This window comes from Lepisosteus oculatus, chromosome 9 (assembly GCF_040954835.1).
Source record: "Lepisosteus oculatus isolate fLepOcu1 chromosome 9, fLepOcu1.hap2, whole genome shotgun sequence".
Classification (NCBI taxonomy): domain Eukaryota; kingdom Metazoa; phylum Chordata; class Actinopteri; order Semionotiformes; family Lepisosteidae; genus Lepisosteus; species Lepisosteus oculatus.
In genome coordinates, this window is record NC_090704.1 from 14,869,172 (window position 1) to 14,886,369 (window position 17,198).

The 17,198-nt window shown below is 40.3% G+C and overlaps 1 protein-coding gene across 1 annotated transcript; it reads left to right on the forward strand.

Annotated features, from left to right (window-relative positions):
- The first annotated feature begins 1,497 nt into the window (after window positions 1-1,497).
- On the forward strand, window positions 1,498-16,754 carry mpl (MPL proto-oncogene, thrombopoietin receptor). The gene is made up of 12 exons (XM_015355641.2): window positions 1,498-3,656; window positions 5,715-5,832; window positions 6,976-7,145; window positions 7,583-7,734; window positions 8,501-8,660; window positions 11,898-12,012; window positions 12,208-12,383; window positions 13,271-13,413; window positions 13,853-14,012; window positions 14,218-14,299; window positions 14,521-14,605; window positions 15,513-16,754. The coding sequence occupies exons 1-12, from the start codon at window positions 3,542-3,544 to the stop codon at window positions 16,017-16,019; spliced, it is 1,983 nt and encodes a 660-aa protein (XP_015211127.2). The 5' UTR covers window positions 1,498-3,541; the 3' UTR covers window positions 16,020-16,754.
- The last annotated feature ends 444 nt before the right edge of the window (window positions 16,755-17,198 follow it).

The window sequence follows — 17,198 nt, forward strand, 5'->3', positions numbered from 1 at the left end:
GTTTCGGCTGTAGATCCTTCTTTGGGTTCTTTCCGATGAAGGCTCCACAGCCGAAACGTTGTGTTTCTTTTCCTCTCTTTTGAGCATGGAATGAACCTTTACTTCTTCCTTTGCAGCCTGACGCAGCTGCCTACTTTAACTTTTTTTGTATAACCTATAAAAAGCAAGACACAATCTTCACAACACAAACCTAATAAATACAGGGTCGGCAAAAAGGGACTTGTCATGCTATTCACCTCGGGAGGAGAGCCAAAGGTCCAGGACAGTGGAGATCGAAGTGCAGGGAGACAAGTGGACAAATGGACAAAGTGGACTCCTCCTGAAAGACATTGACTTGGACAGAATTGTGGAGGTTGGAGCCCTTTCGCATCTCTTTCCTGAGGTGGGCGGTCTACAACACCCTCCCATTACCACTGGATCTGCAAATGTGGGGTGTGAGGGAAGATCAAAGTGCTGGTTCTGTGAAGAGAGAGGTACCTTCTCTCTCTGGGGGCAGGGTGGCACTTCCACTAGGTAGTTATAGATGGCATGACAAGGCCTTGATGACACTCTTGGATATCCTGGAGAAAGAGGCGAAAAGAAACGGCAAGCTCATGGGGGATTTACAAACGCAGTTGCATTTGTCAGAGAGGGTGAGAAGTGGACAAGGTCAAGGAAAATCAAGGATTCTTTCCTGCATAAAGCTCCAGCATGGGACATGAGACTGGACCTTGGAGGAAGGCTGCAGTTTCCAGAGGTTGTAAAAACATCCCTAAGGCCAGATGTGGTGATGTTGTCCCCTTAAGTGAGGAAGATCATCCTCATTGAGCTGACGGTGCCATGAGAGGAAGGATGTGAGGAGGCCTTTGAGAGGAAACATGCTAAATATGAGGATCTGGTACAAAACTGCAGAGGGAAAGGGTAGCAGAGGTGTTTTTTTCCTGGTGGCGGTTGGATACAGAGGATTCCCTATTCAGTGTGGAGAGAGCTGAGAGCTGTGGGGCTAACTGGGAAGGACAGAAAGACAGCAGTTCGAAGGTTGGGAGAGGCAGCAGAGAGAGAGAGAGCCTTATGCTGGCTCTGGAACGGGAGAAAGGTGTTAAGATGGAGGACGGCAGGAGATGAGCAATAACTGGCTATCAGTGCTGATCCACCAGCAGGAGGGCGTTATGGATAAGGATCAAAACACCTGATGCAAGCTGGGTTCCATCTTGTGACATCAATTCCTGGACAACAGCAACAGTCAACTGTTGACTAAGGAGGGCAGCAGTAGATGTACATAAGACATTCACTAAGCTGTCCTTACAAATGTGAATATTACAGAGGTATTTTTTCCTCACCAGCTGAAATATACACCGTGAAAATTAATATTATTATTAATTAATATTAATATTATGGAAGAACTGCCAGTTGCAACAGTACAGAATAGGGGCTTCCAACCCTCACATCTGCTTTTCACTCGATCTGAACTCTTAAATAAATCCTTAGGCCAACTAACAGTTTGCTGAAGTTGATTGCTTGGAACATTTGCAGCTTCATTCGCTGTGGATCAAGTTACCTACAAAATACCATGGTTAAAAGCTTATCTCCAACATCTATAGGAACTCGAGGCAGAGAGTTAAAATAAATCATGTTACTCAAGGATTCGATTGCATAATTGAAAGCTCAGCTGGATCAAAAACTAGCAGCTGGGAGGGTAATGTGAGTGGATAGTGTGTATTTTAGAAAATATTTTTACATGGAATAATAGCACCAAATGCAATACATTTTACAGTCAAGAAAAAAGCCATAACTGATATGAAATGCAAAATAATATAGTTCCTTTATTGAAGACTCTGTAGATTCCTCATTGCACTTAATACACAGTGTTTACTCTTGGGAAGAAAGGACAAGTACTGTAGTTACACAGAAGAGGAGCCCTGTGTGCTCAAGACTTGTCACTTATTCAAGTGTCAGCGGGAGACCACATTTCAAAAATTTTTATGCCTTGTGGTTTAGAAGTCCCTGGCCCTTTTCCTTACTGCATCTTGCTGATCTGTCAAAGGATTTCCTTAAACAACAAGCCATGGGTTCAGCCTGTCACACAGAGGAGACATGTGCCTGCTTCCTGGTGCTCTCAGTGTCTCTCTGTGTCCTGAAGAAGCTGATAGGGAGGTCGCCGAAAAAGGGCACTTCATTTTCTCATTTTAAAACTACTCTGCCATACATCACTGCCTAGTTCTAACATGTGCAACAAGAGAAGAAAATAAAGTGTCTGAAAACCTCCAGGAATGCAGGTTAAGCTCTTAGTCTTTTCTAGAACTTAGGTAAAAAATGTTTCTCTCCCTATCCCAATGTACAGTATACACTTAGTCTTACCATATAGAAGCAATATAAGCAAACCTTTGTTTGAAGAAGATGTACAAAGCGTTTCTTTATGTCATTAGGTTTGTTAAATTACATTTCTACATTTAACATTATGCGATATGTTAGAATCAAGTGTGATTTATTAGATAATGAATCATTTTTATAAACAATTCATATTTTCTGTAATGCCCCTTTCGTGTTGTGCTCAAAAGCTCAAGACTACTTCAGATCGTGTGCGAGATTAAGATGGGAAAAAGAGAACTTGATGGCTAGGAGAACAGTTCTCACGAAGGACCTGCGGTTATACTTTGTGCCTGTGGTGCACATTGAAGAAATACCAGCAATTCAAAGGCTAACTGGTTGAGTAAAAATGAGACGTTTTCTTTTGTATCGAACAGAACCAGGAATCTAAAAGAGGTAAACTGAGATCCTTAAACAAGAGCTGAAACAGATACTAAGGGTCCCACGTTGTCCTGGTCAGAGGTGAAAGACAAGCAATGACTGTATGATATTCTTACATTACGTCTGCTATGACAAAATTCACAAATCATGTCACATTTTCAATTCTGTGTCAGTAACTGTTGTTTCTCTTGGGCATTTTCCAAAGCTGCTCAAGAGCTACCATAAACACTGTTTCACTGCATGAAGTACATAACTTCCTTTTGGAGGTCATCAGAAACACCAGATCATTTTGCAGTGTGTCACTAGGCATCTGCCACTACTAGGGCCTTTTTCTTGGAGGCGGATCTGATTTGTGATCAAACTACTGCATTGCCCTTGGGAACAAGAAACATAACTGAATGGCAAGGTATTCTGGATTGTACCGCTTGCTACCGTTCTGTCTCAGAAGTGTTGAAATAACTCGTATAAAGGATCCTAGAAATCAGGCAGAATGCAGCTGAATTCTACCTGTCTTTTCGAAGGGGATTTTTGTCATTTTACTCCAGGGGCCCACTAAAACGGTGCTCACCCAATGCAGTTTCACACTCTCTGTACCTGGCAGTGGGGAGGGTGCGGGGCACAGTGGCAAAGCTGTGTTTGGGGGGGGAGGAATGAGGCCCCCATTGGGCTCTTGCCTCAATCCACCAGCCACAGGCTTCCTGATCTGCTCAGCTGAGCCCTGTGAGATAATGCCCGTACGTTTCGAAAGCCTCCTGTTTCAAGCAAACAACAGAAAGAAAGTGGTGATGGGATATAGCCAGTACCTGCTTTGGCTATGGCTCCTGGGTTCGAGCTAAAAATCTGCTTTTGGATCTCTGTTTCTGTTTGGATCTGCTGGAGGACTTCGCTGGTCTCCACCTTTGAACCTGTCTCTCCTCTGATAAAGAAAGGTACATTTTCTTTGTTTTTGTCTTGGCGACAAATTACCTCTTGGATGTTAGTATCTCAGCATCAGAGTTCATACAATTTTCATCCTGTGGTTGCAGGACACAAACATAGCGTGGGAAGGATTGAATTTTTTCTTTAGGTACAGTTTTTGCATCCCCACACGTGCCTCATTTCCATGTAACTACAATTAGTTTGGAATTTGGTTTTTCTGATTTTTAAATTAAAATTATTCTAAATCAATACGATTTTGTATTATATGGATCTATAACTACTGGATAAGCTACAAATACTACAGGAATCAGGATAGGATATAACAGGAAACGTGTATCGAATTATGTAATTTCTCTGTGCAGAAAAATGTCTTATGGATTCTCAATGAGTATCATGATATAATACACTCATGTTACGTCTGGCAACTCTAGTATTTAATTTTAAAAACTATATATGGTGGGCCTGAAAGTTTTTGATAAATTATACATTACATCACAGGGGAAGAAATATTTTAAAAATGAAAACCGATAAAATAATAATCTAAAAAAATCCAGTTTTTTCTTTGTATCAATTATTCAAGATTTATTTTTCCAAAATACATTATTTCTGGAAATTATGTCTATTTCATGACTATCTTTTATATGCAATTAACATCACAAGTTTACTATTAATTATTTTGCCTTTTCATGGTTATTGTAACTATATGTATGTAAAATATTGTATATTCATTGTATATTTTGAATTTCAAAAAAAGGATGTGATGTCTGTTGTCGACTGTGTTATTAATATTATCCATTTAGATACGTTGTGTTCATATAAATATTACTTTTCATTTTGAATACTTACTCACTTATATGTTTATAAGTAAACTTATATGTTTACTTATATGTTTACCTGTATATGCAGTATAACAAAATATCTTCCACTATCTAATAGGATTTTCTCAACTACTGAACAGCAGTTATATAGTTACTATTAATGTTCTGACATTATATCTATTCAGTAATGCACAGTAATTCATATAACATTTTTTAAAAATCTGAAGATTTTACAAATAGAGGAGAGTACTACAATATAACACACCGTCTTTTCACAACTTGAAATGATTCAACCTTGGAAGACCATATAAACCACTAGCAGTACCAGAGAAGAGGAAGATAATAAGGGCTATTTTCCACCACACTACACTTGCATCAACAGAGGTGCTGGAATCCTAAAAGGCCAAAACAACAGAGTTCACAAAGTGGGCTACAAACCCTTTGACTACAAATTGGTTGTATTGTCAAAAAAGTACATGTAGTCAGTTCTGCTATATATTTTCATGTTCATGAAACATGTTTTCACAGTGCAAATTTGATACAGTACTGCCACATTTTTGTCACAAGATTTATTGTTGGTTGTAACACGTATTTCAAAGCAAAGGATAAGATACTATTAAAATATTGAAGCTTAGCCAAACCAAAGAAGACCTGTTTACATCTTGTCAACCGTATATTTTAAATCCCTAGATAATTATAATCATTTAGAATGTTACCAAAACCCAAACCCTCTGACTTTTTTTCCAGCTGAGCTCCAAGTTACCTCCTGGATCTAATTCTTGTTTTAATTAGATCTTTAGAGTCTTTAAAAATTGGTAACACTTCAAAGAAATGAAGTGAGCAAAAGAAGTGAAGAGAAATGAGCAGTGAAAAGTGGATCAAAATATGTAATTCTGAGTAGAAAAACAAGTGGAAAATAATAGGATATGATATGAAAATCAAGTATTGGTGGTTGTCTGATACACAACCTTATTTTTCACGACGAATCTCTGGGATCTTTCAAGAAATAGTTGTACGAAACTCAGAGCAGAGGCTGCTGATATTCATACAAGGTTGTATTATGTGTGTCTTTCCTTTTAAAGGTTTTTGAGAACCACAATTCTGTTGTCAACATTTCTAAATCAGGTGCAAAGGATTCCACTGACCTGCTATACACCATACCCAAATCTATTCAATTACTGTAAAAGCCTGAAGATGTCACAATTCAGTGCTTTCAGTGTCTCTCACTGCCCACCATCCTTTTTCTAACAGCTTCTTTGCTCCTCGCTGATGATCAAGACCCAAAATGCTTCACTCGGACAGAAAGTGATTTCACTTGCTTTTGGGAAGGCAACGATTCTACCTATGAGCTCTATTACAAAACAGAAATGTAAGTATGGGAGGAATATAGATAAAAGCTTCTTACCTGACTGGCACTGCAAGACAGTACTAGATGAAAATATTACAAATAGAACAATTCTATCGTGATCTGCAAACAGGACATACAGTATATGCTGTACATTAACCTGTTAGTCGTGTTAAATGTGGCACATCCTATGTATAACAAAATGCCTTATTGTGGCTGTAATGTTGAAAATGACTCAAACGTATGTAAATAGGAGGAAAACAAAAATATGCGTTTAAACAAAACTGGAAGTCACAAATTAGGTCAAGAAGTATTGAAAACAAAAGATGACTGTACATATAAACTCCTATTAATTTGGCTATGTAGACTTTAACGTATTTTTCAAGATGGCAAAATTGTTTTAAAAAAAGGAGCACATAGGCTAGGCAAAAGAAAGGGGAAAGGGGGGATCCAATTAAGATAAGAGATAACATCTGACTCTCCTCTTGCAATTTGTGTAGCAGCTTATAAAATGGAGCCCTGCTGTACTTTTTTCCATGAGAACAACATCATCCAAAGAATGCAACAAAATACAACCTCAGTGTAACCCAACCTCCACCCAAGCAATGTTGAAAGATTTTTTGACTGCAGTCGCACACACCAGCAAAATGTATAGACTGAATGATTAATTCAAGAGGGGTATAAACAATGTAAAAATACTCCAGTCCCTGGATTACCATACATATTGGGTTTTTATTTCTACTAATCATTCTTATTTAAACATTTTGCACACTTTTCTCTGTGGACATGAAAGCCTGATATAGTGTACACCCGCATGTCTGACAGACCAGCCCTGAACTATGTTTAACAGTATTTTGTTTGAGACAAAGCTCTTAAGGAGTACAAAACACATATTCAGTATATGGGGCCACAACAAGAGTAGCTTTGAGGCATGCCAGCGCAGAACTTAAGCACACAGTTTTACATCCTGCCCTGTTTCTTGCAGTCCTTCTCATTGGTCCATTCCGTTTTGGGAATGGATCTTTCATTCACAAATTTCAAGTGAAGAGGTCCGTTAGCCTTAACTTTACAAGCAGTTGCACGCATTGCTGTTGTTTCCAATTTCGAAGGGTTGTAATTGAGATGCGGGAGCACCTCCATTGTCATGTGGCATCTTCTCTTTTAAAGCGAAGAAAAGAAATGTGCTCTCACGCAGCAGAGGGATCGGAACACGCTGCTTCATGTTTGTTCCTTCCCAGCCCATGATGTCTTTCTGTTCACTGTAATGCACATCACAGTTGTGGACTGCAGCACCAACAACACTATCTACACCAGAAACGTCAGTGTTGAAAACCAAGGTCAGTGCACATGCTGAGGAACTGAAATCCTGAGCTGCAGTTAATTGCAGGGTGATCTGTTGAACTCCGTATGGAACAAAAGAAATAGGACAGCAATAGGAGAAATGTAATTCATGTACTCCTTAAGGGCAAAATGTAGAAAATTTTAACGGAGGATGAACTTTGGCTTTTATTTCAATACGAAACTGAAGTGAAGAACGTATTTCGCTTTGCAATAATATTTGATTAGGGTGAGACTCTGATTCTGTGACTCTGTTAGGATATGATGGAAGTCATCTAGAGCGGAAATGTCATTCAACAACTGAGAGTAAGAAACTCTAAATGCTGAATACCTTTTTTTCTGCTATTACTGTTTACTCATGAAGTTCCTTTATGGCTATGAAGCAGGTAACATGACTTGGTTCACAGTTTTCCTCCTATTTTCCTCTTTTTTTCAGTTCTACCTGATCCTCCTGCGAATGTCTCACTTGTCCAGAATGGGAAACCACTGCAGCTCAGGGTGTCATGGAACGCCCCTGCAGCTCAATACAGAAAAATGCTGTATGAGATCAAATATGCTCCTGCCAACTTACAGCAACAAACTAGAAGGGTAACAGAAAGCATTTGTTTTGTATATTCCTTTTCATAAGGTCTATTGAAGCTAGATGAAATATCATTCAGCTCTTACTTATTATATTGTACCCTAAAAAGTATGATACACTTATAGCAAGACTAATTGTATGATAATACAAAGTACCCAAGGTCGAGCTAATGATTCATTGCTCTCAAATGGTACAGTAAATCTTAATGGTACATTAAATCTTTAACATACTAATGAAACACTGTCAGCATCAAGATAAATTTCCACATCACCAATCATGTAACAAAAGTAAAGAAAAGCTAGACCTAAAAAGATGGTTGAAGTGAGCTTTGGATGATTATGCCAGAGGTCTTTTAGGTCTAACAGCTTTAAGGTGCATCCCGACAAAATCCCATCTGGGATCTGCAGTACATAAAAGAGTTCCTTTCCAGAGATTTAATCTCTAAATGTTTCATTTGAAATGAATGCATGGTGGTTGCCTCTGCCTCTACGACCCCCAACACATTCAGAAATCAATGACCAGTGAAGTCCTAGCAGACAGCTCCAGACTGAAGGCAGCTAGGATGGGATTATTTGCTTTCATTGACATTCTTTCCTAGGTGGGACAATGTACCAGCATGGAGAATGAGACTTTCCTCACCTAAATGCCAGATGTCACATAAGAATCAACACCATGCCTAAATTACTCATTTTACCTGCTGAAACACTCTGCATTTATTTACAGCTCCTTGGTTAGTGTTGGCATGTCACATTGCTTTGTGTCTGTATTTTCAAGGTAAATGTTTCAAAGTCCAGAGCTTACAATCTGGTGGGCCTGATCCCAGGCGAAATCTACAGCGCCCAGGTTCGTGCTAAACGTCATGACGACTACAACAGCGGAGTCTTCTGGAGTGAGTGGTCTTGGCCTGTCAGTGCAGTGGTTCCTCAGCATCCAGGTAGGGAAATCCTAGCATAAAGTTCAGAATTTCAGCTGACAGCCATTAACATTCCTTTATCCTTTGTTTTATTTAATAACAATAATAATAATAAAAATAATAATAATAATAATAATAATAACAATACAAATAAACTTTATTTTATATAGCACCTTTAAAGGTGGCTTCTCAAAGCGCTTTACAGGATGACAATAACAATAAAGAAGAATACAATAATAAATAAGAAGATTATACAAGATAAAACACAATTACAATATATAGAGGAGACCGTGGATGGTGGTACTTAGAAGAGCAGAGGGGTGAAGAATGGAACCAGTTAAGTAAAGGCTTTTCTGAAGAAGAGGGTTTTGAGTCTGGATTTGAAGGAGTTTAGAGAAGGTGACTTTCTGATATCCTTGGGCAGAGAGTTCCAGAGCTTGGGGGCATAAGGCCCTGTCACCCATACATTATAGACGGGCTTGGGGGACAGTAAGGAAAGCAGAATTAGAAGAGTGAAGGTTGCGAGGTGGGGAGTAGGGCGATAATAGTTCAGACAGGTACTGAGGTGCCAAGCCATGCAGAGCCTTATAGGTGAGCATGAGGATTTTAAAGTCTACACGAAATTTGACCGGAAGCCAGAGCAAGGACTCCAGGATAGGAGTAATGTGAACACTTGCACTAGACCTGGTCAGGATTCTGGCTGCTGAATTTTGGACATACTGCAGTTTGTTCAGAGTAGATTTAGATACCCTGGCGAGTAGAGCATTACAGTAGTCAATTTTAGTTTCTAATTAGTTTTAATAAACAATGAATACATTTCTAATAAGAAAGCAGCCATATCACCTACACCACTACACACACATGTAAGCCGAATTTGTACTGTCCCCTTGATAGCCCAGTAAAACTGTACCGGTCGTAATAATATTTAATATTTATTAATTAACCATACTATTTTTAACCATACTATTTCTGCACTGTTCCAAGAATTACCTGCACTGTTTTTGTCCTGTTATATTTGCTCTGCGGAATTATGCACAGTTTTGATTACTTGATTACATGTTATTTATGTTATTACATGTTACTGTTATTGCTATTGTGTTACTGTCTATTGTCTTATCTTGTGTCCTATTTATATAATGCACCTGAGTGACTAACGAGAAACACTTTTCATACTATGCACCTGTGTAAGTTTAATGACAATAAAGTTGAATTGAATTGAATATCACCCTGCAATTCACAACTGGCAACCTAGTGAAGCTAAGCAGGAGTGAGCCTGGTCAGTACCTGGATGAGAGACCTCCTGGGAAAGCTAAGGTTGCTGCTGGAAATGGTGCTAGTTGGGCCAGTAGGAGGCACTAAGCCTGTGGTCTGTGTGGGTCCTAATGCCCCAGTATAGTGACGAGGACGAGGTAAAAAAGCGCTGTTCTTCAGTGATATAAAACTCAGGTCCTGACTATCTCTGGTCATTAAAAATCCCAGGGTGTCTCTTGAAAAGAGTAGGGGTGTTTCACTGTTGTCCTGGCCAAATTTCCCCTTGGCCTATACCAATCATGGCCTCCTAATAATTCCTGTCTATGAATTGGCTCCATCACTCTGTTTTCCTCCCCACTGACAGCTGATATGTGGTGAGAGTACTGTGTGCACTATGGCAGCCATACACATTGGTAGTGACGGAGGGGAGGCCCCATTAGCTGTAAAGTGCTTTGAGTGGAGTGTCCAGGAATTAGTAATTATTATAAGAGATGGTTAATGCATTTGAGCGAACCAATTATCAAAATTCTGGCAGAAGTAACAGACTGTCAGACATGAACACTCTGTTGAACAGTACACCTCATACAAGACTGCCATTGCCACAGAGATCCCAGTACAGATTCATATACACTCACACACAGAACCTCATGACACAGACCACAAAGGGTAGCAGGAAAGGCATGTACTGAACACACATTGAGACAGCAGGGTTGAGAACAAACACAGGTCAACCCTGTACAAAAAATCTAGGTTCACACAGTTCCTTGGGTGCTCGTAGTTGAGGTGAAGAAAAAGTTACAAAGCGAATCAATAGTCCTGAGGTATGGCCAGTGGCCCGAGAGGAGATCAGATCAGGATTTTGGGGGGGGTGGGAGTGGTGGTCCTGAGCCCACTCTTTTGAAAAAAGAGGTAATGATTACTGTATATGTCCATCCATCCATTTTCTAACAGCTTTAATAATAAGAATTACTTACACTTATATAGCGCTTTTCTGGACACTCCAGTCAAAGAGCTTTACAGATAATGTGGACTCCCCTCCACCACCACCAATGTGCAGCCCCACCTGGATGATGCGATGACAGCCATCGTGCACCAGAATGTTCACCACACATCAGCTATTAGTGCGGAGGAGAACAGAGTATTGATGCCAGTTCATAGATGGAGATTATTAGGAGGACATGATTAGTAAGGGCTAATGGGAAATTTGATCAGGACGCCAGGGTTACACCCCTACTCTTTTCGATAGTAAAGCCCTGGGATTTTTAATGACCACAGAGAGTCAGGACCTCAGTTTTACGTCTCATCTGAAGGATGGCGCCTTTTTTTACAGTATTGTGTCCCCGTCACTATACTGGGGCATTAGGACCCACAAGACCGCAGGGTGAGCGCCCCATGCTGGCCCCACTAACACATCTTCCAGTAGCAACCTTAGTTTTTCCGAGAAGCTCTCATCGAGGTACTGGCCAGGCTCACACCTGCTTAGCTTCAGTGGGTTGCCAGTTGTGAGTTTCTGGGTGATATGGCCAGTGCAACCATTATCCAGTGCAGAGTCACAGGGCTATTCAATGGGTACAAGGCGGGATACACCTGGATGGGATGCCAGTCTTTTGCAGGGCACACACAGAGAAACAGGAATACTCATTAACACAGGGACCAGTTTTCCAAGCCAATTAACCTACCAAACATGGAATCGTGGGGCGAACATCCAAATTCCATGCAGGTAGCACCGCAAGAAATGCTAACCCCTGTGCCACAGAAAGTTTCAGAAGGAGCACACATCTATTTATTAATGGGATCATTTTGGACCAGTGATTTGAGTACCACCCAGAGCCCATAGCTGTGCCATCATTAATAATTAATCACAAGCTGTATGCACTGAGCCAGGGTCAAATGGATCCTATTTCTCCTGAGAAAGTACACACATTGCCATTCCTGACTTCTAGGCAGTGTACCTTAAGAAATGGAGATGAAGCTTCCTTTGAAGTTTCAATGTGTTTTTCTTGACAGATGACATCAACCTGCAGTGCCACAGCCATGATCTCAGGAACATCAGATGCCAGTGGAGAGACAAAGAGGCAACGAGAGACACTCAGTTCACTCTTTATTACAAACAAAGTAAATGGTAGGAGCTTCATGGTGCATTAGCATTTAAATATTCATCCTACGTCTTCTCCACACCATGAATGATCGATCAGTTGCTATTAGATCTTGTCTTAACCCCCAATTTGTATTTGCCCAGTAACTGGCTCCTAGTTTCTTAATGTGCGCTCAGCATTCAGTATTAACAGGGCCTCTTCCACCACCTTCTCTTTCCCAGCAAGGGCGCACATGTCCAGAAGAAGTGCGTGCAGAATGAGACGACCTCGGACGACCCCATCGCCCACTGCACCTTTCCTGGAGAAGAATCCTGTGACATCACGGTCACTCTGCAAGCCAGCTCAACGCATCACAACCGGACATTCTTTACAGAGCCTTTCAGGATGAATGGCATAGGTAAGGCATGGCAGTGATCGAAGGATATGTTATTATCAGCAGAAATCGGGTTAGCTACAATGCATTAAAAATAGATACTGTTTTAGTGTATTAAAAATATCAAGGGCTTATTATAGAGCTCATTTCAACAGAAAATATAAAAAAGTGCTTCAATGGGATATTGGATGCTTCAACCGTTGTAGACCATTGTAAGGTGGATGCTGCACATTGGTGGTTACCTGTAAAGCGCTTTGAGTGGAGTGTCCAGAAAAGCCCTATATAAGTGTAAGCAATTATTATAATTAAACATGATGCAGATATCTAAACCAAGTTACTGATGAATGAACTGACAAAACTCTATTTGATTTGCTTAGTAGTCCACGTCTCAAAGTCTTAGAGGGCCTAGTGTCTTCTGAAATTTGTTCCAACCTAAGTTATTGAACAATTAACCTCATTATTTCCTTAGTTAGACATATTGTTCTAGGTTTTTTTCATTTAATTAAAGGTCTTGTCCCAAAAAAACACATCGGAGACTGGTTAGAAGTATTATAGAAATGTAGTTACTGAACATATTAGAGCAACTCTTTAAGAGTCTGGGTTTCAAAAAAAAAAGAAGGTACATCAGAACATCCAGGAACTGAGGCCCCTGGTGTCACCTAAACAAGGGATTGTGGGTGTGGAAAAGAAACAAATAATTTGTCTCACTTAAAACTGATGGATGAATTAAAACTGAATACTAGATGGGTTTATTTTGAAACCGAGAAAGTGGAGGAAACCTTGCACTGGACCTTCACAAGTTCTCCTTTTCAAGTCTTTCACGTGTTTTTGTCCCCTGATTTACTTAGTAAGGGGCTGGCAGGTAAGGCCTTTGCTGCCATGGTAACGGAGTCTCGTGCTTTTGTCATCAGTCCGCACCGACCCTCCGAGGGCCCTGACAGGGGGGATCCGGACAGGGTGGGTGTGGCTACACTGGGAACCCCCCCTGTTACAGTTGGCCGACCAGCTGCAATACGAGGTTCACTCCTCTCTGTCGGCGGACTTGCAGAGAAAGGTAGGGCAGGGCTCCGGTGGAGGGGGAGCCCCTCAGGTTGTCATTGGTTTCAAACTTAACTTTAAACCAATCAAAGAGATATGCAATATCTCTTTCAAACAACGTATCGTACCTATCTTCTCCCTTATCTTGCTGCAACACTGTTGCACTGACTTCTTGGTTGCTAAAATGTTGTCTGTCATTGTGTTGTTATGTTGGGAGTGTGCCATTAAACACATTTCCCCAATGGGATAAAATGGGGAAAAAAATCAACAGAATCTGTTAACCATCAGTCCTATAAATCAAGCTTCAACGTGAGCCAAAACTCAGCCTGAAAGAGGTAGCACTCTTTACCTTTAGCAAGTAGCACTTTGCAACTCCTATGCATCTTACTTGCTTTTTTTGTGTGATTAGAAGTGAATTACTGAAGCATTGCTAATTGCTTTCCTACGTTTTGCAGCTAATGGCCCTGGAAACCTCCAACACCAGCGCCCTGTTGGATTTGCCTGCTGGGAACACTTATGACATACGGGTCAGGGCCAGGCCCAATGGGCACAATTACAGTGGCTCCTGGAGCGACTGGTCTGAACCGCTTACTGTGGCAGTTCCCTCTCGCCTCGGTGGGTCTGCAGTTACAATACACCTCACTTACAACCTGCTAAATTGGAAAAAAATTCCAGATCTTTCTGTTGATTACATTGATTGGTGACCTGTTTGATAAGAGTTTTTGGTTTTGTATGCTCTATTATCCATTTTTGAACATCTGTGTACTGATAGTTTCAGTACAGTGCACTGTTGATGTTTTTATGTCTTACACATTTTCAGGATACCTACTGATGGCATTCATCCCTTTAGTGTTGCTTTTGATAGCAGCCGTGTTAATTGCTACATGCTCAAAATGCTTAAGGTAAGTTCCCAGCTCCTTAACAGCATATGTTCTCCCCAAATTCCAGTACAGATTTCACAGCACATGGAACCAACATATTAAATTATCCATTTGTTTTTCAGTGCCCTTCTATTATATAATTTACCCCCACTCGAAAGATTCTAAATTAAAAATGAATAACATGTTGCTTTTATGTGTTTCTCACAGTCCAAAGTTAAATAATTCTCATTGTTTCTCTGAAGAAAGATCAAACTGCTGCTTTGGCCACCAGTTCCAAACCTTGACAAAGTGCTGGAAAGTTTCCTGATGGAGATCAACAAGCAGTTGGTAAGATAACAGGAAAACAAGAAAAAAAAAAGCTGCCGTCTTACATCAGACTTTTAAAGCAGTGCTCTTCATGTCCATACAGCCAAGATAAATACAGCAGACTTTAACTTTCGAGAATGAGGCCTAACCTGGCAAAACCAATTGCTGGACCTGTCAAATCCCAGACCAAAACCTAGACCAGGTCTGGGTATGTTGAGACTGAAACTAAGACCAAGACTGATCCTATCAAAATCTAAATTGTATCCAAAACCAGTATATTTAATTTGAGACCCATGTTGAACAATTTAATTCTTGTAAAAATAACATCAGGAAATACCTTAAAAAAGTTATTGACCTTGACAAAGAACATAAAGCACAAACTACCATTTTAAACAAGAGCAAAAGAGTCTTTGCTTCAGACACTTTTTCTTTAGGACAGGAATAGACATCACTACGTTCTGAGTTTTTTAACATATTACAGGAAATGTATTTTGTGACAGAGGCAAGGGCTTTTAGAATACACCCTTACACGGGATAGCAGTGCGAAACCTTATGATATACACTCAGCAGGTTATGTCTGGGTGCCAATTTAATAAAAACAAAACTATCTGGGTAGAAATGTGGATTGAGGTAACACAGAGCTGTCATGAATAAGACCCTAGTGTCTTGTGCTGAGCACTACCAAGTCCAGACCTGCTGAAATCAAGTAGGGAAAAAGCCAAAGCAATTGTTTGAAAGCACAATTCGGAATTTTATAACCAGAAAATGCCCTAGCACCTTGACTTTTAACCATTGGAAGCATACAAATAAAATTTCAACTGAACTAATAAGCAAGTTTGTATTACCTAAGCAAGCGCACAGGATGTTAGTTTTTAAAGCTTCATAAAGACTTGAGAGTTCAAGCTAAATCTTTTTAATTGTGTTACAGCCACCGCAGTCATTTAACGACAAACTCTGCGATGATGAGATCACTTCGTCCCCTGTGGAGATAGTGTCCGAAAAAGAATTGCAGGATTGCATAAAACTGCGAGGGGATCAACCTTCTCCTCCCTTCATTGCTCTTGGACATGGCCTGGGGTCTCCATCAGAGGGGAAACCTCAGGCAGACTACATTGACCACCTAGACACCACTGAAGACTATGTAGTCCTCGACACAGAGAACTTCATACGATGTCTCCAAGGCAACGAGTATGTGTATGAGGAAGAGAAGTTGCTGGGCACCTGCTTCACCCGCAGTAATCCCACGCTGCAGTGTGAACCCTGCCTCTGCACCTTCCCAGGACCCCCCCAGTCTTCAATCGAAATCCTCAACCACTCCTATCTCCTCCTGGCCAAGTCCCAGTCCGACATCCAGGCCGAGCTGGAGCTCTTGGAAACAGCCAACCAGTACACCAACCTGAACCCAGCAGGAGAGGTGTTGTCACAAGCCAGCTGACTTGATCAAAAACTTGCAAAGTTCTTAACTCTGTCACAGATGCTCAGAGTATCTGCAAGTCTCATCCGGTTAACATGGGGAAACTGTTCTGAAACAACTGTATCAGCTGTTGTTTTAAACCTCTAGCCATGGTTAAATAGCTTTGGCGCTCTAAGAAGCGGATTTATTTGAGGCTTTAGGTAATCCAAAGACTCTTCCCTCAGTGATTTCTACTCCACCTTGTGGAGAGGGTAGGAGAGGTTACTACCAATGTTCTATACCAGAGCAAAGATTCAGCCACTGTTACCATCAGGATTGCCCTTATCCTAATAGAAATGACATGAGTAACATGGTTTGAAGAACACAGCAGTTAACAGATGCACCAGATGTCAAATTAAGATGCTATTGGTCATGGGACGGCCTGAAAGTTTAGGCACAAGCTACTCTATGATACCATTCTAGCAACATGTGCACTCCTAGAACTTCAGCAGAACTGAAGGGTTTTTAATATGTGGACTTTACACAACAGGTCAAATGTTTTTTATGTAAAAACAATGGTTATAGTTTTAGAGTTTATACTATTGTTATTTTTTAGCTATTATTTTCCTTCCCTGTTTATATGGGTATCACACTGTAAAAAGTCTGAGCTGCAACAGGTGTAAGGGGAAAACAAATCAAATATTTTTTTATTCCTTGGATACTGCCAAATATGTAAAATGTCAAATACCTTTTAAATAAACTATATATAAAATGTAATGACAACAAAAGCATTCCTAAGTACTTGATAAAACAGCAAAATATTACATTAAAAATACTCAACATAAAATGTCACACACACTTGAAAGTAAACGATTTTGCCTCAGACTACTGTTTAAAATCTGCACAAATCATACATGATCTGAAACGAAAATGAACCAGCTCAAATTCACTACAAGATTGGTGCAAAAGGCATCAATAGGAAATCTATAGGAATGATCTGAATTAGGGGAGGCACATAACACTGAGTTACCTCGCATAATGAGGTGCTGTTTAGGCCTTTATTCAAACTTTACCTCTCATACACACACAAATTGCTCTCACATACACACAAAATGCTCTCACTCTCCATTTTACCTCTCACATTCATATAAAATGCTCTCACACTCTCCATTTTACCTCTCGCATACCCACAAAATGCTCTCACATATACAGAAAATGCTC